This window comes from Somniosus microcephalus, unplaced genomic scaffold (assembly GCF_052327205.1).
Source record: "Somniosus microcephalus isolate GS21.2 unplaced genomic scaffold, FLI_Smic_1.0 scaffold105, whole genome shotgun sequence".
NCBI classification, from domain to species: Eukaryota; Metazoa; Chordata; class Chondrichthyes; order Squaliformes; family Somniosidae; genus Somniosus; species Somniosus microcephalus.
This window is the reverse complement of record NW_028225292.1, coordinates 200,417-225,655: the sequence shown is the minus strand read 5'-3', so window position 1 is coordinate 225,655 and position 25,239 is coordinate 200,417. Positions and strand designations below refer to the sequence as shown.

The 25,239-nt window shown below is 46.0% G+C and overlaps 1 protein-coding gene across 9 annotated transcripts in view; it reads right to left on the bottom strand.

The window, feature by feature from the left end:
• The window catches only part of LOC147083068 (protein odr-4 homolog), a 158,791-nt gene that overhangs the window by 13,419 nt on the left and 120,133 nt on the right, over positions 1 to 25,239 (bottom strand). For all 9 annotated transcript variants that reach the window (XM_085980293.1, XM_085980295.1, XM_085980289.1 and 6 more), the window contains 2 exons: positions 1,646 to 1,672; positions 88 to 147 (listed from right to left, as the gene is read on the bottom strand). In XM_085980293.1, coding sequence (XP_085836419.1) covers positions 88 to 147; positions 1,646 to 1,672 — 87 coding nt within the window. The remainder of the gene's footprint in view (positions 1 to 87; positions 148 to 1,645; positions 1,673 to 25,239) is intronic.

Below are 25,239 nucleotides of genomic sequence, written 5' to 3'. Positions count from 1 at the left end.
TCCAGAAACACAGGAAATAGTCCAACAGGTACTTGTAGTACCAATTTCAACAGAACTGGGAATGCTACCCAGTTATATGTAACTTACCCTTGTATTTAAACCCAGTGTCTATGATTTCCTCCTCGTCTTTGAATGATAGATCTTGTTCTTTAAACAAAGAAAATAGAATTCTGATTAGCCAAAATTAACTTTCTTCCCTATAGAATTATGTCTCAAATCTCTTATCTATAGATAATCTATGCATGCCAGGTGAGTATTAAATACACAGGATGTTATTGACAACAATAAAACACAATGAAACTTTCACAAGTGATTCAAACTAGTTAACTCATGAAGAACAACTCCATTTTAAACTCCAAAAACACTTTTATGATTTTAACAACAAAGAACTAAGACTCATAACTAGCAAGCCACAAAGTAAAAAAAACCAAGTGGGGAACATGACATTAACCCTCAAACTTGAGATACTCTCGGAAACTGCTCCTGGCTGTGGAAAAGTTAGCTGCCATTCTGATGCAGACTTAATAAAGTATGCAGTTGCTGTCTGATAAATAACTACATAAACTGCAAAGGACTTACTTTGATAAGAATGTACTGGAAACTGTAGTGAATGATGGGGAGCAAAATGAAATCGTAAGTGACTTATAAGGTGGGGTGTCACATGACTTACCTTAATTAAAGGCACAATATCAATTAAAAGATCTGCCTTGTTCTAAGGTTGCAATGGCACAGCTTTTCTCCTTTCATATCGACTATGTAGATGTAGCAAATGTCAATGTACGGAGATTGAGAATCATAGAATTAATTGTAAATCACTATTTACTTTGTGATTTGGAGCACTATTTTTTGCCAGTTTAGCTGCACTAGTGTTCTGCAATAATTTGAAACTAGTGGTCCTCATAGTACAGCCTTTGGGTCACCTGTGTTCTACTTCCCCTTGATCTGTGGCCCTCGGAAAACTTGCTAATCTCCAGATTGTCATTCCTGGCCTACCTGGCCATAGGATTCAGCAGCACTCTCTTCCCTTCTCTGGCTCTCCAGAAAAGTAAAGCATTGGAATCGCATTAGGAAACAGGGCTATCCTTGCATCCATACAGCAAGTGAAAGAGTAGTTTTAAATCTATAGTGCTATTGATCTTGTGGTTTTATTTCCCCCTCCTTTCTCCGATGAGGAGGTGCCATCTCCCCAAATCGCAACCTACCATGGTGGCTTGATTAAAACCAGGAGCCCACAATGGAAGGAATCACATCACTCTATGGTGCAGAATGTTGGAGATTGGTTCTCAAGTGAAATACTGTTTCACTCTGTGACCCTTTCAAAAAGTCACTGATCAACACTACCCATTAATGCAATATTACACCAGGTGATGGTATGTTACCGTAAGAAAGATCATTTTTAAGTTATATTCTAGGCCAAACATCAAATTACATGAAAATACCAGCTCTGTTGCAATACATTGCATTTTGTACCTTCAATATGCAGTCTTAATTATAACCACCTCAACGTCGTCACTATGGGCTACATTTTCCACCCACTGTCTAGGAATGTGAAGAAAATCTAGACATATATCTCTAATTCTTCACATTTTTAAAATTATGTACCCATAATCTCCCATTTGTTGAACCACACTCTCTCTCATTTTACCTTGGCTTGCTTCGACCCCCAGCTCTTCTATAGTTGTTCCATCCAAGTATAAAACAAAATAAAATTAAACAAAATGTTAGACAAGTGGGTACTAGCAAAGGAAAAAGAAATATGCTCTATTCATGGACAGCTACAAATTAAAATAAACATTAAATACATTAGGTAATGGTTGGAACTTTCAACTTTGGTGAGGGTGTAAAACGGGTCATCTGGGATCTGCCGTCCGTTTTATATACCCATCTGATTTTTCTTTCCCCAATGGGGTGTAATGGCCAGCTGATCCGATATCGCGCGTTTTATGCCCTTGCTGAAGTTGAAAGTTCTGACGAATATTTCTATGAACAATGAAAGACATGTTTATTTGGAGAGTTTTGTACATTTATAAAGGATTAAATAAAAACAACTGTTCTTTTTGACATTTAACTTCACGGTCCTTTTATGTATTAACAAGTAACTGTAATAAAGAAAGCTGTTGAGACATTTTTGTAGAAAATACAATGGATATGAAGAACAGCTAATTGATATCTTTATAGCTCAGGTCATTTCCAAATACAGGAAACTTTGGTTTATCCGGAGGTTAACTGTCCGGAATGCTCGATCCACCGGCAAAAATCAGGAGCCGTTTCGTTAGTTTTTTTTCTTTTTGTTGCTTTTTTTTCACCAGTCAGGCTCTGCAAGGTCTAGCTGAAGCTGTTGCTTAGCTACATAGATGCTTGCAAGGTACGGCCGACTGTTTAGAAGCTGTTGCTAAGCAACAGGGTTTGTTGCTAGATACGGAGTTTAACATTAGCGCTGGTTTGTCCGGCAGTTTTGTTGGGACGGCAACAGCTCGGTCCCGTCGGTGCTGGATATCACAGTTTCCTGTATTCTTTTCCCACGCTCACCACTTAAGACAACTACAATATTTTGACCTGTACCTCTTACGAACTGAACATTAACCTTATGCATGCACTGAATGGGATGTAATGCACCTATAGACTAACAATCTACCCTTTTACCACTGGGTTTATATCAGAAATAATATGGAATGTCCATTACATACGGTTCTCCAATAGGCAGAAAAACACCACATTACTAGACCATATATTTTAGACTAAACTACAAATTAAATTTATTATGAAACAGAAAAATAGGAGCAGAAGTAGGCCATTCGGCCCTTCGAGTCTGCTCCGCCATTCAATATGATCATGGCTGATCCTCTATCTCAATACCATATACCCGATCTCTCCCCATACCCCTTGATGCCTTTTGTGTCTAGAAATCTATCTATCTCCTTCTTAAATATATTCAGTGACTTGGCCTCCACAGCCTCCTGTGGTAGAGAATTCCACAGGTTCACCACCCTCTGAGTGAAGAAATTTCTCATCTCAGTCCTAAATGTCCTACCCCGTATCCTGAGACTGTGACCCCTCGTTCTAGACCCCCCAGCCAGAGGAAACATCCTCCCTGCATCGTCTGTTTAGCCCTGTCAGAATTTTATACGTTTCAATGAGATCCCCTCTCATTCTTCTAAACTCGAGTGAATACAGGTCTAGTCGACCCACTCTCTCCTCATACGACAGTCCTGCCATCCCAGGAATCAGTCTGGTGAACCTTCGCTGCACTCCCTCTATGGCAAGTATATCCTTTCTTAGGTAAGACCAAAACTGCACACTGTACTCCAGGTGTGGTCTCACCAAGGCCCTGTACAACTGTAGTAAGACATCCTTGCTCCTGTATTCAAATCCTCTTGCAATGAAGGCCAACATACCATTTGCCTTCCTAACTGCTTGCTGCACCTGCATGTTTGCTTTCAGTGACTGGTGTACAAGGATACCCAGGTCCCTTTGTACATCAGCATTTCCCAATCTAGCACCATTTAAATAATACTCTGCCTTTCTGTTTTTCCTACCGAAGTGGATAACCACATTTATCCACGTTATACTGCATCTGCCATGTATTTGCCCACTCACTCAACTTGTCTAAATCGCCTTGAAGCCTCTTTGCATCCACCTCACAACTCACAATCCCATCTAGTTTCGTGTCGTCAGCAAACTTGGAAATATTACATTTGGTTCCCTCATCCAAATTATTGATATATATTGTGAAAGCTGGGGCCCAAGCACTGATCCCTGCGGTACCCCACTAGTCACCACCTGCCACCCCGAAAAAGACCCATTTATTCCTAGTCTCTGTTTCCTGTCTGTTAACCAATTTTCAGTCTATGCCAGTATATTACCTCCAATCCCATGTGCTTTAATTTAGCACACTAACCTCTTATGTGGGACTTTATCAAAGGCCTTCTGAAAATCCAAATACACCACATCCACTGGCGCTCCCTTATTTATTCTACCAGTTACATCCTCAAAAAACTCCAGTAGGTTTGTCAAACACGATTTCCCTTTCATAAATCCATGTTGACTTTGTCTAACCCCGTTGAGAAAGAAATATATACAAATGCAAGTAAAATAAGCAAATAAAGCACTACAGCACTTAACTTGCATGGATACTTCTAATAAATTATTTTCTGAATCTAATGTAACAAATCATTTTGGGATTCTAGGGAGGGAAAATTCAGTACCTTAGTGCCTCCCGTTAGCGCCAGCAGATGGCGCTAACGGGGCACGGATGCAGTAGCGCTGGGGTGAAGCGAATCCAATGACGCACGTCAAATCCGGCCCCCCCATTGTGCTGCCGGTATGAGGTACCACCGGGGACTTCAACACCAGGCAGATTGTGACGGCAGTGAGCGACCTTAGCGCCTCGACCAGACAACGACAGTGAGAGCTGGCATGCAGCTGCAGGAAGCCAGCTCCAGCGACGTTATTTAAAGGCATCAGCATTAATCACTCCCAGCTGTCAGGGCAGGTTAGTTTCAGTGGTTTGTTGTCAGTTTCACCCACTAGAGCAGTTCCTATGAGTAATTTCAAGCTTCCTTTGTATCAGCAGTCTGCTGGCAACTACAAAGTATCTACATTTATTGTTCAAAGATTCAAACTGCTACACTTGGTAACATTAATGGGGCTGTACTGGCATGCCAACTCACCCTCCAGGGTCTACGTTGGAGGGAGCGTAGGCAGTGAGAAACACGGGAACATGTGCACAGAGAGATGAGGAGGGACATCAGGGCTCTCAACAGGAGGCCTTACCTTCCGAGGGTATTCCAACAGCACTTCTCCTACCTTTAATTAAGTGACGAGCATTGTATTAGATGGCTCCGCATCACCAAGATGGTGGTCACAGAACTGTGCCACCTCCTCCAAACAGACCGCCAGCCTCACACCAGGATGACTTAAACCCCAGATCCCTTTTGCTCACCACATCCCCATCGTACCTTTCCTGTGTCATGCCATATCACAGCGTCCCCCTGGGCGCAAAGGTGAAATGCGAGAGACCACAAAATATTGCAAATTCCATGAATACATTTATGCATAAACATATCACACATATCACATTCATTCTAATAACTAATGACCCGTTGAATAGCTGTCATTGTGTGCAAGATGTGAGATGTGGGTGTGAGTGTTGGTAGGTAGAGATTGTAGGTGGATAAGTGCTGGGGATCAGGTGCTTTGGGCAGTGTGTGAAGACTGTGGTACAGATGGTGGTATGTAGCATTTGTTGAAGCATTCAATCACCCCGAGGTGGATCTGCCATGAACACACCTGCTTCAGTCCTCCGGCTCCTTCTCCTTGTTGTGCTTTTCCTTGCTGAGGCAGCTGCACAGCCAGCAATGCTGAGACTGAGGGGCTGCAGTATCAAAGAATCTCCCCTTTAAGTACTGGGAAAAGCCTGTGGCAATGATGAGTTGCGATATGACTGCACCCGATATTGGTCCACCCTTTAAGTGTAATACCAATAAGCTAGGCCTTTAAGACTTCACTTAGCGCTCCAATCATTTCTTTGAGCAGTGAGAATGAATTTTGCACGCAGTCTAAAGCATTAGAGCCTGGCCCTAATTCTCAAACTTTTCTAATGATACCGCTATAATGAATTTCTAGCCCTAGGTCTTTTATCAGAGCCTCATTAAAACTGAGTCCTTTGTTTTTTATATGTTAGCACATCCCTTTGCACTCAACGAGTTCTGTCAAGCTATAGTGATCTGAAAATACAGCACATCTGAATGAACTCAACAACCTAGGTCTGTCGTATGCATATAGCTGGTCCAGACAGCTACTCATACCTCATAAAAAATATATATTTTTCCTCACTAAGCAAGTTTATTTGAAGAAGTCATAGGTCAGTTCTCAATAGGCAGGTACACATTTTTTATAATGAATAATGGCCTGTATTTTCCGATGACTACGGCTGTGTACACGCCCGTAAGGGACATCGGAAATGCCGGTTTCAGGCATGCAAAGCGCATGCGCTGAAAACCGGCATTTCCGATCTTGACAGGTCGCACGCCTGCCCTGGAGAAGGGCCTCTGCAGGGGGAGGGTTCTGCAGAACCCTCCGCCCGCTGAAAACCCTTAGAAATCTTAAGCCTGGTAAAAGCTTAGCGTAAGGCCTGCTTTTACCAGCATAAGAGTTTAAAAAAGTTTTTTAAATTATTTTTTTCACTCATTTATAATTTTAAAATACTTCTAAAAAAGTTAAGTTTATTTTTAGCCCCTAAAAAACTTTAATAATTTTTTTCAAAAAATTTAATGTTTGTTTAAAATATTTAATGTAATGTAATTTTTACTCATTTTAAAAACGTGATGGTTTTTAAAAAATGTATTTAATGTTTTGATGTCTTTTTTCAGTGATCCCCATTCATACTTTTGACAGGTCTATCAGATTCCCTTCTTTCATTGGCTCACGTGATCCCAGGGACGCTTGCGAACCCCCTGCACCCCTGGGATACGTGGGCCCTGCACATTTCAACTGTGGAGAGGCCCAGGAGTGGAAATGGCCGGACCTCGAGAGCCCTCAGGTAAGGGTGTAGATTTTTTCCCCGATAGGAGGCATCTGCACACAGGAAGCCTCAGATCAGAAATTACAGGCCATTGTCTGTTAGGTGGAGTACTCAAAGGGATTGTGGGTCAGATAAAGGGCCAAAAATAGTCCTAATTGTGTTGTAGCCTTAATTCTCCAATTTGCACTCCCTTTGTACAAAGTTCAAAGCTGGGAGAGTGGGGTTGTTGAATTTATAATGGAAACATTATATGATTTTTTTTTAATAACTTCCAGTGGGGTGTATCCCCATTTCCATCATAGCTACCCTTATATAATCAATACTAGCAAATGTTGTTGCATTCCTCACGGTAAGTCAGAGTTATGATGTAACAGAGGAGGGTGCTGTGGAGTGGAAGTGAAGGTGGGGATCTGCATTGAAAGAGACAGTGAAGTAAATGTTTTTGACTGGTTTCTGGAAAATAACTACCAAGAGTTTTTCTTATCCATTGCAAGTAAATAAATAAAGTAAACCTTATTGAAAACCAATTCCGCATATACATGAGGAACAGCTCTTTAGCATTAGCATCTGATAAGTGTCTGGTTTTTAATAGGGGAGGCCAAGAAATATGCAAAATGTTATCTTGACTTCTTTGCCAGATATCGCTGCAACAGTACTTAGTGTTATTAAATGTTGCTTAAATAAATATATTTAAAGTCAGAATGTCCTTCCAAACTTGAATAATGATGCAGTCCTTTTCAAATTTCAGGTCAAGGTGATCAGCCACAATGCCTGGGAATAAGCCTGTGCAACTACTGATAGGAAAGACTTGATGGCAGATGACACAGCCAATCATTTCTTGCCTCTGCAGCTTAAATAAAAACATACTAAAGCTAGAGCCTACTAAGTAACATTCTGTTGAAGTAACTGCAAAGGGAAGTAGTGCTGATAAGCAAAAGCAAAGGGCATTCAAAGCAATACTTGAAGCCTTTTCAGAGCAACCTGGAGCTGCTGCAAATTATTTAACATATGTAAACTCGATGTATAATTCCAGCCATCTTAGAGCATTACCATCACCAGCATGCAAAGTGCATAGGTCAACAGTTAGTTAGTGGACATGATTCAATGATGTGGGACATGGCTTGTACTTGTCCCCAAGGGTTTTTGTTGTCGTCACAAAGGACCCATAGGTGAAGATTTGAGATGCATTGTCCCTGCCCAGTTCAAAAGTGGTTGAGAAACGCCCAATTATGACGTGGCCAGTTGAATCCTGGTTGACGGTCTGTGGGGGTGGAAATGATATAGTGATTTATAGGAGCATCTGTTGTCTACTCTTCACGTCAGCAAGTTGATAAGGAAAAAAATCAAAGGGATCAGGAAAGGTTGACCATACTGGGTGTCTCAAGGTGCACATTTCTATTGGTGGTAGAACAAGTCAGAGTGAATTGGCAACATGATTTTGTCACAAAATCTATTCACCAATTTTGCTACTGTACCTAATTGACAAAGATGTGGAAAGCTCTGTTGCAGAGAACTGGTAACCATGAGAGGGTAGTAGGGTGCAACGTACATGACACAAGGCACATAGTACAGGAAACGTTGTTATATCCGGCACCAACGGGACCGAGCTGGTGCCGATCTATCAAAACTGCCGGACATACAAAGTTAATGTTGAAGCATACGGAGGTTTTCATCTCCGCATCTGACAACAAACACTGTTGCTTAGCAACAGCTTGTAAACAGTCGGCCCGTACCTTGGAAGTGTCTCTGTAGCTTAGCAACAGCTTCAGAGCGACTTTCCAGAGCCCGACTGTTGAAAACAAAGCCACGAGAAGAAAAAAAAACCTAACAAAACGGCTCCTGATTTCTGCCGGTAGATCAAGGCTTCCGGACGTACAACCTCTGGATAAACCAAAGTTTCCTGTAGCATGCAGTTTAGCATCTACCAGCTTAATGCATGGTTAGCGAACCCAAATTGGAGCGCAATGTTCTGCAACTGAATCGCAGAGAGTGAGAGCAGATGAACGTAAAGTGGAGGCATTTGCTCTAGAAGTAGAGCCGGTACGTTTGGCGATTCCAGCAACTTGCATTTATATAGCATCTTTAACGTAGTAAAACGTCCCAAGGTGTTTCATAGGAGCGTTATCAAACAAAATTTGGCACCAAGCCACATAAGGAGATATTAGGACAGGAAAGAAGTAAGTTATAAGGAGTGTCTTAAAGGGGAAGAGAGAGTTCAAGAGGCGGAGAACACAGTCTTTGTGATAATAAAAACAGAAAATGCTGGAAATACTCAGCAGGTCAGGCAGCATCTGCAGAGAGAGAAACAGAGTTAACGTTTCAGGTCGACGACCCTTCGTCAGAACTGGAAAATGTTACAGATGTAACAGGTGTTAAGCAAGTACAGAGGCAGGGAGAGGGGGAATGGGAAGAAAGAACAAAAGGGAAGGTCTGTGATAAGGTGGAAGGCGGGTAAGATCGAATGACACAAGGGATGATGGTGCAAGGCAAAAGGGGGTGGTAATGGGACAAGTAAAGAAACAAAAGATGGGGCTAGAAGAGGTGTAAATGGGAATAGCAGAATCAGCAGCTGCTGACCAAAAAAATGGGGGCCGAGGTTCTGATCTGAAATTGTTGAACTCAACGTTGAGTCCGGCAGGCTGTAAGTGCCTAGTTGAAAGATGAGGTGCTGTTCCTCGAGCTTATGTTGGGCTTCATTGGAACAGTGAAGGAGGCTGAGGTCAGAGTGGGAGTGGAGCAGAGAATTAAGTGACAGGCAACCGGAAGCTCAGGGTCACACTTGTGAGCTGAATGTAGGTGTTCCGCAAAGCGGTCACCCAATCTGCGTTTGGTCTCCCCAATGTAGAGGAGACCGCATCGTGAGCAGCAAATACAGTATACTAAATTGCAAGAAGTACAAGTAAATCGCTGGTTCACCTGGAAGAAGTGTTTGGGGCTGTGGACAGTGGGAAGGGAGGAGGTAAAAGGGCAGCTGTTGCATCTCCTGCGCTTGCACGGGAAGGTGCCATGGGGAGGGGAGGGGCTGTTGGGGGTGATTGAGTGGACCAGGGTGTCGCGGAGGGAACGGTCCCTTCGGAATGCTGAAAGGGGAGTGGTGGGGAAGATGTGTTTGGTGGTGGTGGCTGGCAGTGGCGGAGGATGATCCGTTGAATGTGGAGATTGGTTCAGTGGAAAGTGAGGACAAGGGGGACCCAATCATGGTTCTGGGAGGGAGGGGAAAGGGGGAGAGCAGACGTGCAGGAAATGGAACAGACACAGTCGAGGACGCTGTCAATCACAGTGGAGGGGAATCCTCCGTTGAGGAAAAAGGAAAACATATCGAAAAGCACTGGTATGGAAGGTGGCGTTGTCAGAACAGATGCGACGGAGACGGAGAATGGAACTGAGTCCTTACAGGAAGCAGGGTGGGAGCAAGTGCAGTCAAGGTAACTACAGGAGTCAGTGGGCTTATAGTGGACATTGGTCGATAGCCTAGAACATTAGAATTAGGAGCAGGAGTAGGCCACATGGCCCTTCGAGCCTGCTCCGCCATTCAGTAAGATCATGACTGATCTTCAGCCTCAACTCCACTTTCCTGCCTGATCCGCATAGACCTTGATTCCCCAAGAGTCCAAAAATCTATCTATCTCAGCCTTGAATATACTCAACAATTCAGCATCCACAGCTCTTTGGGGTAGAGAATTCCAAAGATTCACAACCCTCTGAGTGAAGAAATTCCTCCTCATCTCAGTCTTATGTGGCCGACCCCTTATCCTGAGACTATGCCCCCCAGTTCTAGATTCTACAGCCAGGGGAAACAACCTCTCAGCATCTACCCTGTCAATCCCCCTCAGAATATTATCTGTTTCAACAAGATCACTTCTCATTCTTCTAAACTCTGTACAATTGTAGCAAGACTTCCTTACTCTTGTACTCCAACGCCTTGCAATAAAGGCCAACATGCCATTTGCCTTTGTAATTACTTGCTGTACCTGCATGCTAACTTTCTGTGTTTCCTGTATGAGGACACCTAAATCTCTCTGAGCACCAACATTTAATAGTTTCTCATTATTTAAAAAATATTGCTTTTCTATTCTTCCTGCCAAAGTGAATAACCTCACATTTCCCCACATTATACTCCATCTGCCACCTTATTGCCCACTCACTTAACCTGTCTATATCCTTTTACAGGCTCTTTGTGTCCTCCTCACAGCTTACTTTCCCACCTAGCTTTGTATCATCAGCAAACTTGGATACATTGCACTCGGTCGCTTCATCAAAGTCATTAATATAGATTGTAAATAGCTGAGGCCCAAGCACTGATCCTTGCGGCACCCCACTATTTACAGCCTGCCAACTTGAAAAATGACCCGTTTATCCCTGTTCTCTGATTTATTTCCGTTAACCAATCCTCTATCCATGCTAATATATTACCCTCAATCCCATGAGCTCTTAACTTGCGTAGCAACTTTTTAAGTGGCACCTTATCGAATGCCATTTGGAAATCCAAATATACTACATCCACGGGTTCCCCTTTATCTACCCTGCTAGTTACATCCTCAAAAAACTCAACAAATTTGTTAAACATGATTTCCCTTTCATAAAACCATGTTGACTCTGCTTAATCATATTATGATTTTCTAAGTGGTCTGTTACCACTTCCTTAATAATGGATTCCAGCATTTTCCTGACGACTGATGTCAGGCTAACTGACCTGTAGTTTCCCGTTTTCGCTCTCCCTCCTTTCTTGAATAGCGGGGTTACATTTGCTACCTTCCAATCTGCTGTGGTCATTCTAGAATCTAGTCAATTTTGGAAGATCACAACCAATGCATCCACTATTTCTGCAGCCACCTCGTTTAGAACCCGAGGATGTAGGCCATCAGGTCCAGTGATTTGTCGGCTTTTAGTCCCATTAGTTACTTGAGTACTTTTTCTCTACTGATATTAATTATCTTAAGTTCCTCACTCTCATTAGTCCCTTGGTTCCCCACTATTTTTGGTATGCTTTTTGTGTCTTCTACTGTGAAGACAGATACAAAATATTTGTTTAAAAAGTCTCTGCCATTTCCTTATTCCCCACCATAATTTCACCTGTCTCAGCCTCTAACGGATCAAAGATTGCTACTCTCTTCTTTTTTACATACTTGTAGAAGCTGTTACAATCTGATTTTATATTTCTTGCTAGTTTACTCTCACATTCTATTTTCTCCCAATCCTCAGGCTTACTACTATTCTTTGCAACATTATAAGCCTCTTCTTTTAATCTAATACTATCCTTAACTTCTTTAGTTAGCCATGGATAAATCACTTTTCCCATGGAGTTTTTATTTCTCAATGGAATGTATATTCGTTGAGAATTTTGGAATATTTCTTTAAATGTTTGCCACTGCTTAATTACTGTCATACCTTTGAATCTAATTTTCCAATCTACCTTAGCCAACTCACCCCTCATACCTATGTAATTGGCTTTATTTAAGTTTAAGACTCCCGTTTCATATTTTAAGTTTTTCACTCTCAAAATCAATGTGAAATTCTATCATGTATGATCATTTTTCCCCAGAGGATCCTTTACCATGAGATTACTAATTAACCCTGTCTCATTACACAAAACAAAATTTAAAGTAGCCTGTTCCCTGGTTGGTTTCATGATGCATTGTTCTAGGAAACTGTCGCAAATGCATTTCATGAACTCGTTCTCCAGATTACTTTTGCCAGTTTGATTTCCCCAGTCTTTAGGAAGATTAAAGTCCCCCATGATTATTGCATTACCTTTACTACAAACTCCTATTATTTGTTGAGCTGAGCAGCGGACCTGCGAGAGACAGAGTCAGCGAGAGGAGGATAAAAAGAATGCGGAGAGGAGGCCTGGGATCGGAGCTGAGTGGCGGACCTGCGAGAAGCACAGAGTCAGCGAGAGGAGAGAGAAGTCAAAAGTAATCGAAGTGTGGCATCACCAGAAAGCAGGTAAGTGATTAGTAGGTGAGTATTTCTCACTTTCTTCCATACTTAATTATTGTGGTTTATAGTTTCTAGGGTCTCTGTTGTGTAGCAGGGAGTGCTGGTAAACAAGGGCCCTTGAGTATATCATTTAATTGTAGTGTAATTAGTGGTATTGATTTGATCTAATTTAATTTGAATTAATTAAAGGGTAAGTCATGGCAGCGCAGCTCGGCCCTGTGGCTTGCTCCTCCTGCACTATGTGGGAAATCAGGGGCACTTCTTGTGTCCCTGACAACCATGTGTGCGGGAAGTGTATCCAGCTGCAGCTACTGACAGACCGCATTGCGGCGATGGAGCTGTGAATGGATACATACTGGAGCATTCGCGATGCTGAGCACATCATGGATAACACGTTTAGGGAGTTGGTCACACTGCAGGTAAAGGCTGCATAGGCAGGAAGGGAATGGGTGACCACCAGGCAGAGTAGTAGGCGCAGGCAGGTAGTGCAGGGGTCCCCTGTGGCCATCCCCCTTTCAAACAGATATACCACTTTGGATATTGTTGAGGGGGATGGCTTATCAGGGGAAGGCAGCAGCAGCCAACTTCCTGGCACCATGGCTGGTCCTGCTGCACAGGACGGGAGGAAAAAGAGCGGGAGAGCTATAGTGATAGGGGATTCTATTGTAAGGGGAATAGATAGGCGTTTCTGCGGCCGCAAACGAGACTCCAGGATGGTATGTTGCCTCCCTGGTGCAAGGGTCAAGGATGTCTCGGGGTGGCTGCAGGGCATTCTGGAGGGGGAGGGTGAACAGCCAGTTGGCGTGATGTATATAGGTACCAACGATATAGGTAAAAAACGGGATGAGGTCCTAAAAGCTGAATATAGGGAGTTAGGAGGTGAATTAAAAAATAGGACCTCAAAGGTAGTAATCTCAGGATTGCTACCAGTGCCACGTGCTAGTCAGAGTAGAAATAGAAGGATATTTCAGATGAATACGTGGCTAGAGGAATGGTGCAAGGGGGAGGGATTCAAATTCCTGGGACATTGGAACCGGTTCTGGGGGAGGAGAGACCAGTACAAACTGGATGGTTTGCACCTGGGCGGGACCGGAACCGGTCCTAGGGGGAGTGTTTGCTAGTGCTGTTGGGGAGGGTTTAAACTAAAATGTACAGGGAGACAGAGGAAAGGGAAGCAAGGATAGAAACAAAAGACAGGAAGGAGAAAAGCAAAAGTGGAAGGCAGAGAAATCAAGGGTGTAAATCAAACAGGGCCACAGTAAATAATAATTCTAAAAGGACTAAGAGTGTTAAAAAATCAAGCCTGAAGGCTTTGGCCTAGAAATTCAGTTGCGTTCGCCAGCCGTTAGCGCCATAAGAGGAGTAGATCTCGAGCGCTAGGCACTTAGCGCCCGGGCGCAGAACGATCTGCGCCTACGCCCAACTTCAGTTGACATTTAGCGCCGGCGCAAAGTGTTTGCGCGCGCTCAGCTGCGCGCGCAACTTATGACATCATTTCGTCGTGCAACGCTGTTTGTGCGCCCCAAACCGGAACTTCAGTGGCACCCGCCCAATGTGGGCGTGGCGCTGTTAAGAACTGTGAAGTGGAACGCAGCAGAGGCCCTGCGGGCCTCGGGGAGCGCTAATTAAAGGGCACTTAGACTGAACTATAAAGGCCAGCCATTTTGCTGCAATGACTTTAGTGCAACAGATTTCTGGACAGAGACCAAGGAAGAGACCTTACTGATTTGGGCCAACATAGGAGAGGTATTTTTGGCTTCTGGCCAGAGCTTGGAAATTTGACTCATTGTGATTTCACTGTTTGCAAGTATATTATGGGGGCTGCATGGGGTTCCAACCCTCAGTTCCAGCATTATGTGCGAAGGGCTCGCAGACGCTGTGTGAGAGGGGCAGCCATGCCTAGACGCAGAGGGGCCATCAGGCGTCGGCAACGTAGGCCTTACCCACTCAGGGAATACCGCCAGCAGGTGTCCTATCTCACCATGACTGCCGCGCATTGTGTTAAAAGGCTGCGCTTCAGAAGGGAGGTGGTTGCAGAGATCTGCCAGCTGCTTCACAGAGATCTGCGTCCACAGCTGATGTGCAGGACGTCTCTGTCGGTGGAAGTGAAGGTCACGGTGGCTCTGAACTTTTATGCAAGCGGCTCCTTCCAAGCCGCTGCTGGGGACATAGCGAACATCTCCCAGTTCGCCGTGCATCGCTGCATCCGGCAGGTCACCGATGCCCTTTTCGCAAGGAGATACCAATTCATCTCCTTCCCCATGACCCGAGAGAGGCAGGAGCAGCGTCCATATAAAAAAACATTTGCCTTCATCTTCGGCCTTACCAAAATAAACCCCCGCCATACAGAACACAAACACCCCCATATAAAAAAACATTTGCCTTCATCTTCGGCCTTACCAAAATAAACCCCCGCCATACAGAACACAAACACCCCCATATAAAAAAACATTTGCCTTCATCTTCGGCCTTACCAAAATAAACCCCCGCCATACAGAACACAAACACCCCCATATAAAAAAACATTTGGCAACACACTCTACTTTGTGTGCCGAGAGGGCGAGTCCTTGTCCAGGCTTTTCCGGCCCCTGGCCGACCTGCTGCTCCGCCTCAACCTGGGCCCTGTGGGTATTGCAAGGCTGGGGGAAGGCTCCTGAGGGGCACAATGCGTGACGGCAGATGCCCTTGGGGGTCAGCCTAGACGAGCTCCGGCCCTGGAGGGGCCGGCTGCTGACTGCTGCAGCTGTGGCTGGGCAGCATCAGTCTCTCCAGCAGCTCGTCGCAGCTTTGCTGGGGGAGTGGCAGTGGCGGCTGCAGCAATGGGGGCAAGCTGGCTGATGCCAGGCGCTCGCTGGTCGCCAGAGACACTGGCAGTCGGCCGGGCTGGCACTGCAGCAAGCGCAGCAATCTGGTGAAGGCCAGACCGCTGTGCTGCAGCAGCGCGGCGGGTGCCCTGGCGATGCGTGCGTGACACAGCGAGTGTGGCAGCAGTGAGTGCCCGTACTGCCCTGGTCTGTGCCCGCATCAGACCAGCCAGTGACTGCACGGCACCACTCATTAACTCTCCACTCGCTGCCTGTGCTGCCCTGAATTCGGACCGACTCGCGTCCTGTGATGCCCTGAATTCTGCCCGACTCGCGTCCTGTGATGCCCCGAATTGTTCGAGACCCCTGGCCTGTGCTGCCGCGAGTTGTTCGAAACCCCTGGCCTGTGAGGCCCCGAAATCGGCCACACTATGAGCCAGGGACTCAATGGCCTCAGGCAACCGTGCCACAACCCCCATGAACTCGGTGTGGCGACGATCCGAGTCCGCGGACATTTGATCAAGGAGGCGCACCTCCTGGGCGAGGACCGTCTCCGGACTGGAGGCCGGACTCTCCCTCTGGGGAGAAGGCCGCCGAGCTGCCCGACCCTTCCCGCGTGGCTGGGCGCCACTGGGCCCAGCAACTGCACTCCCCTGCAACACTTCCCCCCTCTGGGGAGAAGGCCGCCGAGCTGGCCGACCCTTCCCACGTGGCTGGATGCCACTGGGCACAGGAGCTACACCCCCCTGCAACACTTCCCCCTGGCTCTCCTCCAGGCAAGACGTGTCCCCTCCATTGCCATCCCCTGGCGCGGATGAGGGTTCCCCCGATGTGCCGCCTTCCTCTTGCTCCTCGTCGTCCTCCTCTTCCGAGGGACTGACACTCGCAGCTTCAGGGACCTCCTCCTCACCAGCTGAAAGTAGGAAGGCACAAGAGTAGCTTTAGAGTGAGGACAGGGCGTCAGCGAGGGAGGCATGAGTGGTGGCATTATGCGCATTGGTCGGACAGTGGCAAAGGATGTAGATCTGAAGCGCAAGGGGAACGAGAGAGGTCCAAACGGTCATGTCCTTACCATTGGGGCCCAGCACAGGGTCGGCATCTCCAATTGCAACGGGGCCAATCACCCGGGCACCCATGAGTCGACCCACGCGCTCCTCCAGGTCACTGAGCTCCTGGAACTGGGCACGGCCTCCCCCGGTGACAGTCCGGCTCTTCAGATTCTGGGCCAGCTTGGCCTGCAAGAGAAAGGACGGCCTCTAAGTACAGTGTGGTGCCCTGTTGTTGTGTGCACTGCCTCCCATGGTGGAATAGCTTGGCCAGTGTGGTGCCCTGTTGTTGTGTGCACTGCCTCCCATGGTCGAATAGCTTGGCCAGTGTGTAAAGTGCAGAAAGTGCTATTGATGTTCATGCCAGTGCCATAGCTGCTGGAGGAGGGCTGGCCATTAGGCCTTTGAGGTCCCTTTGCCCATAATGTGAGGTGCACACGCAAGGATGAGGAGGACACTGGAAAGGGTACTCACCCTGACCAACCGAGTGAGGTCGTTAAACTTTTTCCGGCATTGGTCACCAGTCCTGGGGACATCGCTGTTGGCTGTGACCCTCTGGGCGATTTCCCTCCAGGCTCTCCTGTACACCCTCTTGGGAGCCTTCTTGCCACTGTCCAGGCACAAGATATCTCTTCTCTTCTCCAAAGCCCTAACCAGCACCTTCAAATCATGGGCAGAGAAGCGCTGCGCTCGCTCACGGGCCCTCTGCATCCTTGCTGGCGCTATTTCTCTCCAGCAGCAGTGTTTAGGCCTAGCTGGAGGGCTGCAGTATCCAGGGCGTGGCAGCAGACCAAGTCGACCCTTCCCCCTTTAAGAGCTGGCCGGCGCCAGGGTGTCTGCTGTCAATCAAAACATGACCGCACCTGCGCTGCGCCCGGCCTCGGCGGTATCAGTCTGCACCGCCGGCTTAGCGCCTAAAGATAGGGGTGCAACGCCAGTTTTAGCGCTCGAGCAAGCTCCTTGGCCAAAGCTACTGAATATCGGCGAAGTGGCCTCCACTTTCCGGCGGGCGCAAACTTTAGCGCCCGCCCGACTTTACCGCCTCAAAAGTGGCTATACTGAATTTCTAGGCCTTTGTGTCTTAATGCGAGGAGCATCGTAATAAGGTGGATGAAATAGCTGCGCAAATAGATGTAAACGGATATGATATAATTGGGATTACGGAGACATGGCTCCAGGGTGACAAAAGACTGGGAATACACCATCCAGGGGTATTCAATATTCAGGAAGGACAGGAAAAAAGGAAAAGAAGGTGGGGTAGCATTGCTGGTTAAAGAGGAGATTAACACAATTGTAAGGAAAGATATTAGCTCTGATGATGTGCAATCTGTATGGGCAGAGCTGAGAAATAGCAAGGGGCAGAAAACGTTAGTGGGAGTTGTATACAGACCCCCAAACAGTAATGCTGAGGTTGGGGATGGCATTAAATGGGAAATTAGAGACGCATGCAATAAGGGCACAGCAGTTATCATGGGTGACTTTAAGCTACATATAGATTGGGCTAACCAAATTAGTAACAATACTGTGGTGGAGGAATTCCTAGAGTGTATACGGGATGGTTTCCTGGACCAAAATATCGAGGAACCAACTAGAGATCAGGCCATCTTAGACTGGGTATTATGTAATGAGAAAGGATTAATTAGCAATCTTCTTGTCGTTGGCTCAGAGACTAGGGTCCTGAATTTAAATAAAGGAAACTACGATGGTATGAGGCACGAGTTGGCTAGGATGGATTGGGAAACGTTACTTAAAGGGTTGACGGTGGATAGGCAATGGCAAACATTTAAAGATCGCATGGATGAACTACAGAATTTGTTCATCGCTGTTTGGCATAAAAATAAAACAAAAAGGTGACTCAACCGTGGCTAACAAGGGAAATTAGGGATAGAATAAGATCCAAGGAGAGGACATATAATTTGGCCAGAAAAAGCAGCAAACCTGAGGATTGGGAGCAGTTTAGGATTCAGCAAAGGAAGACAAAGGGATTAATTAAGAGGGGGGAAATAGATTATGAGAGTAAGCTTCCGGGGAACATAAAAACTGACTGTAAAAGCTTCGATAGATATGTGAAGAGAAAAAGATTGGTGAAGTCAAGCATAGGTCCCTTGCAGTCAGAATCAGGGGAATTTACAATGGGGAACAAAGAAATGGCGGACCAATTAAATACATACTTTGGTTCTGTCTTCACAAAGGAGGACACAAATAACCTCCCAGAGATGTCGGGTAACATAGGGTCTAATAAGAGGGAGGAACTGAATGAAATCAGTATTTGTAGGGAAATGGTGTTAGGGAAATTGACGGGATTGAAGGCCGATAAATCCTCAGGGCCTGATAATCTACATCTTAAGGAAGTGGCCCTAGAAACAGTAGATGCATTGCTGGTCATCTTCCAAAATTATATGGACACTGGAACAGTTCCCATGGATTGGAGGATAGCTAATGTAACCCCATTATTTAAAAAAGGTGGTAGAGAGAAAACGGGGAATTATAGTAAGTCTGACATTGGTAGTGAGGAAAATGCTAGAGTCCATTATAAAAGATGTAATAGCAGAGCACTTGGAAAACAGTGACAGGATCGGACAAAGTCAACATGGATTTACAAAAGGTAAATCATGCTTGACTAATCTAATGGAATTTTTTGAGGATGTAACTGGTAGAGTAGATAAGGGAGAACCAGTGGATGTAGTGTATTTGGACTTTCAGAAGGCGTTCGATAAGGTCCCGCATAAGAGATTAGCGTGCAAAGTTAAAGCACACGAGATTGGGGGTAAGATACTATCTTGGATAGAGAATTGGTTGGCAGACAGGAAGCAAAGAGTTGGAATAAACAGGTCTTTTTCCGAGTGGCAGGCAGTGACTAGTGGGGTACCACAGGGATCGGTGCTAGGACCCCAGCTATTCACAATATATATATAAATGATCTAGATGAGGGAACTAGATGTAATATCTCAAGTTTGCAGGCGACACAAAGCTGGGTGGGCGTGTGTGCTGTGAGGAGGATGCAGAGAAACTCCAGTATGATTTGGACAGGTTGGGTGATTGGGCAGATGCATGGCAAATGCAGTATAATGAGGATAAATGCGAGGTTATCCACTTCGGTGGCAAAAACAGGAAGACAGATTATCTGAACATAGAAACATAGAAGATAGGAGCAGGAGTAGGCCATTCGGCCCTTCAAGCCTGCTCTGCCATTTAATCTGATCATGGCTGATCATCCAATTTCAGTACCTGCTTTCTCCCCATATCCCTGGATCCTTTTAGCCTTAAGAAATATATCCAACTCCTTCTTGAATATATTTACTGAATTGGCTTCTACTGCCTTCTGTGGTAGAGAATTCCACAGGTTCACCACTCTCTGGGTGAAGAAATTCCTCCTCATTTCTGTCCTAAATGGCCTACCCATTATCCTTAGACTGTGACCACTGGCTCTGGACTCCCCGACCATCAGGAACATCATTCCTGCATCTAGTCTGTCCAGTCCTGTCAGAATTTTATAAGTTTCAATGAGATCCCCTCTCATTCTTCTAAACTCCAGCGAGTACAAGCTCAATCGACCCAATCTCTCCTCATACGTCATTCCTGCCATCCCAGGTGTCAGCCTGGTGAATCTTCGCTGAACTCCTTCCATGGCAAGAACATCCTTCCTCAGATAAGGCAACCAAAACTGCACACAATACTCAAGGTGTGGTCTCACCAAGGCCCTGGAGAACTGCAGCAAGACATCCTTGTTCCTGTACTCAAACCCTCTCGCTACAAAGGACAACATACCATTTGCCTTCTTAACCGCCTGCTGCACCTGCATGCTTACCTTCAGCGACTGGTGCACAAGGACACCCAGGTCTCGTTGCACTTCTCCTTCTCCCAATCTATTGCCATTCAAATAATAATCTGCCTTCCTGTTTTTGCCACCAAAGTGGATAACCTCACATTTATCCACGTTATATTGCATCTGCCATGCTTTTGCCCAATCACCCAACCTGGAGTTTCTCTGCATCCTCCTCACAGCACACACGCCCACCCAGCTTTGTGTCGTCTGCAAACTTGAGATATTACATCTAGTTCCCTCATCTAGATCATTTATACATATAGTGTGAATAGCTGGGGTCCTAGCACCAATCCCTGTGGTACCCCACTAGTCACTGCCTGCCACTCGGAAAAAGACCTGTTTATTCCAACTCTTTGCTTTCTGTCTACCAACCAGTTCTCTATCCAAGTCAATACCTTGCCCCCAATCCCATGTGCCTTAACTTTACATGCTAATCTCTTATGCAGGACCTTATCAAAAGCCTTCTGAAAGTCCAAATACACCACATCCACTGGTTCGCCCTTATCTATTTTACCAGTTACATCCTCAAAAAATTCCAGCAGATTAGTCAAGCACGATTTACCTTTTGTAAATCCATGTTGACTTTGTCCGATCCCGTCACTGTTTTCCAAGTGCTCTGCTATTACATCTTTTATAATGGACTCTTAGCATTTTCCCCACAACCGATTTCAGGCTTACCGGTCTGTAATTCCCCGTTTTCTCTCTACCACCTTTTTTGAATAGTGGGGTAACATTAGCTACCCTCCAATCCATGGGTACTGTTCCAGATTCCATCGAATGTTGGAAGATGATCAGCAATGCATCTACTATTTCTAGGGCCACTTCCTTAAGTACCCTAGGATGTAGATTATCAGGCCCTGGGGATTTATCCGCCTTCAATCCCATCAATTTCCCTAACACCATTTCCCTACAAATACTGATTTCTTTCAGTTCCTCCCTTTCATCAGACCCTATGTTCCCCGACATCTCTGGGAGGTTATTTGTGTCCTCCTTTGTGTAGACAGAACCAAAACATGTATTTAATTGGTCTGCCATTTCTTTGTTCCCCATGATAAATTCCCCTGATTCTGACTGCAAGGGACCCACGCTTGACATCACCAATCTTTTTCTCTTCACATATCTATAAAAGCTTTTACAGTCAGTTTTTATGTTCCATGTGAACAGCAATAGATTGGGAAAAGGGGAAGTACAACGAGACCTGGGTGTCCTTGTGCACCAGTCGCTGAAGGTAAGCATGCAGGTGCAGCAGGCGGTTAAGAAGGCAAATAGTATGTTGGCCTTCATAGCGAGAGGATTCGAGTACAGGAGCAAGGATGTCTTGCTGTAGTTGGACAGGGCCTTGGTGAGACCACACCTTGAGTATTGTGTGCAGTTTTGGTCACCTTATCTGAGGAAGGATGTTCTTGCCATGGCGAGAGTGCAGCGAAGATTCACCAGACTGATACCTAGGATGGCAGGAATGACATATGAGGAGAGATTGGGTCGATTAGGCTTATATTCGCTAGAGTTTAGAAGAATGAGAGGGGTATCATTGAAACTTATAAAATTCTAACAGGACTAGACAGACTAGATGCAGGAAGAATGTTCCCGATGGCTAGGGAGTCCAGAACCAGGGGTCATAGTCTAAGGAGTATGATAAGGCATAGTCTAAGGATAAGGGGTAAGCCATTTAGGACTGAGATGAGGAGGAATTTCTTCACCCAGAGAGTGGTGAACCTGTGGAATTCTCTACCACACAGCGCAGTTGAGGCCAATTCATTAAATATATTCAAGAAGGAGTTAGATATATTTCTTAAGGCTAAAGGGATCAAGGGATATGGGGAGAAAGTAGGGACCGGGTACTGAATTTGGATGATCAGCCATGATCTCATTAAATGGCAGAACAGGCTCGAGGGGCCGAATGGCCTACTCCTGCTTCTATCTTCTATGTTGATTAATACTCTGTCCAACGGTATAGCTACTGTTTGGAGGCCTATAAACTACTCCCACCAGTGTTTTCTGCCCGTTGTTCTTTCTTATATCCACCCATGCTGATTCTACTTCTTGATCTTCCGAGCCAAGTTCTTTTCTCACTACTGTCCTTATGTCATCCTTTATTATCAGGGCTACACCCCCTCCTTTTCCATTCTGCCTGTCTTTTCGAAACATCAAGTGCCCTGGAATATTTAGTTCCTAACCTTGCAGCCATGTCTCTGTAATGGCTATTAGATCAAAGCCATTTATCTCTATCTGTGCCATTAATTAATCTATCTTATTACAAATGCTTCGTGCATTCAGAGAAAGAGCCTTTAATTTTAACTTTTTACCATTATTCCCTGCTTTCACCATATTCGCTGAAGCACTATTACCGTTAAACTCTCTGTCCCTTCCTGTCACACTCTGCTTATCTTTACCCAATTCACTACACTGCTCCATTGCCTTGACTTTTCTCTTTAGATTTCTAAATTTCCCTTCACCTGACCCCCCCCCCTTTAATTTAAAGCCCTATCTACAGCCCTAGTTATTAGATTCGCCAGGACACTGGTCCCAGCCCGGTTTACGTGGAGCCCATCCCAACGGAACAGCGCCCTCTTTCCCCAGTACTGGCGCCAGTGCCGCATAAATCAAAACCCCTTCCTCCCACACCACTCTGAGCCACGCATTTAAACCTCGGATCTGCTTGTCCCTATGCCAATTTGCATGTGGCTCAAGTAACAATTCAGAGATTATTACCTGTGAGGTTCTGCGTTTTAATTTGGACCCTAGCTCCTCAAACTCTCTCAGCAGAACCTCATTCCTAGATCTACCTATGTGGTTGGTTCTTACATGGATCATGACACTGGATCCTCCTCCTCCCACTCCAAATTCTTCTCCAGCCGCGAGGAGATATCCTTAACCCTGGCTGGCAACATAGCCTTCGGAACTCCCAGTCGCGGCTGCAGAGAACAGGATCAATTCCCAGACGATACTGTCCCCTACCACAACATTCCTTTTCACTCCCCCCACCTGAATGGCCTCCTGTACCACATTGGTCAGTTTGCTCATCCATCCTGCAGACTTTGTCCTCATCCACACAGGCAACAAGAACCTCATACCTGTTGGATAAGAGCAAAGGCGAGGCTCCTCCAGCACTGCACCTGGGGGTCCCCTTACCTGCCTGAGTTGCAGTCACACCCACCTGTACCTGACCACTAACCAGACCTGTACCACTACCTAACATAAGGGGTGTGAGGGATTGGATGTCTTTGTGATACTTGGTTGAAGTTTCATATTATTAGCGAGTGTGGTTTCCAGGGCAGAAAGGTCACTAGCTTGAGTAGCAAAGGCACCATTATCAGAATAGATGGATTTCTGTGACCTGGTCACAGGCAGGTCATTTATGTACAGATTAAAAAGAAGTGGTGCTGGAACTGATCACTGAGGAAGGCTACTGTTTTGGTATCTCCATGAGCTGGTTCGATTGGCCACGTGTACTCTAAAACGTCGGCCCCGTAGCAGTAATTTAACCAAGGAGTATGGCAGGACTCTAGGGCCTAGAAATTGGGGTGAGGCGCCAAACTGGCGCCAAGTTCGCCTGGGCGCAGATTTTTGCGCAGCGTTCGGAGCAGTAGCGATCGTCAGATATTCAGCCTCAGTGCCCCTAGAGGGAGACGGGGCGTGGCTCGAGGCGCTCCGCGTCCCTCTTAGGGCGCTGAAAGTGAATTTCGCAGCGCAACGTGCCGCAGCGGGCACACTGCGGTACTGCAGGCCTTCCTCCCATTGTTAAGGGGGAGGGGCCTGCAGCAGCGCGAACCCCGATCGCGAGTGCCGGCAAAAGAGCCCGGCACCGTGGAGAAGTGCCGGACTCTTGGGAAACAGCCGGCAATGCCGCGAGGGGGGGGGGGGGGAGATCTGGAGGCCGGGGACGGAGGTGCTGGCAGGCGGCCGCCGAAAAAACCGGCCGCCCCGCACCTCCACCTTAACTTGCGCCTCTGCCGGCGCAGTAAGGCCCCGTGAACCGGGCAGCGAACGGCGCAACAGCGGCATTCGCTACCAAATATCGCGATCGGGGCGCTGCGCACACCGATGACGTCATCGGTGGCGACGCAGCGCAACAGGCTAACGCCACCATTAGTGCCCCTGCTGAATATCGCGGGAGGCGCAGCCAGTGGCGCTACAGCCACTGGCTGCCTCTTTAGGCGCTAACAGGTGGCGCTACTCACCCAATTTCTCCCCCTAGATATTGTCATCAGAAGACTAGTATGCCAGACAGTGTGTGTCATAGGCTGCTGTTCCAGTCTTAAGGTTTTTCTGAAAGCCATTTCAAATGATGGTGGTTAGGGATAGCAATTGGTCACAATTGCTGCAGCCATGGTGGAAATCAGTTGGTCTGAGCTCAGCGTGGCATTAACTGGAGACATACACTGGCGAACCAGTCGCTTGAGCATCTAATAGCAAACACTGAGGAGTGAATTGGTCGGTAGCTCGCTAATAACTCTGGGTCCTTGCTTGGCTTAAGTAAGCGAATGATCTCTGCTCGACACCATACTGCTCAGATTCGGCCTTCCAGGAAGACTCACGTGAAGAAAAATGATGGCTGATCGGGGGTCTAGGTTCAGATACCTATTGATCACCTACTGGGGAGGAGGCATTCAGGGCCTCTGAAGCTCTAAGATGACACATTTAGATGTTTAAAACAGTTAACAGGAACTTCATGCCAACAGCATGTAATCACTTAGGGACTTATTATCCCTACAACTGATGGGGGTGGGGGGAGTGGGGAAGAACAGTGCAATAAAATATCCATAACAACTTTCTTTTCTGTCAAAACTATATATATATAACATTGTACAGAAAATAGCAGGTAAACCACCATCAAATCCTGGAATGAAACTGGTAAATCTTTAAAATACAAGAGAAAGTATTGCACGGGGTGTATTCACTTTGTTTTTTTTTTACATTGTGCCTAATATGGATATCAGTGATCGTTCTTTAGATGTGAGACAACCTGCGTGAAAAATAAGAAGCACTACCAAGTTTCTGTGACTTTCTTGAAGGAGTCTCTCTCACATATGGAGAACTGTGATTGTAATATATTGGAACTAGCTGGAGTGCCCGGCGGTGCCGAGGCTTTTTCGAGGG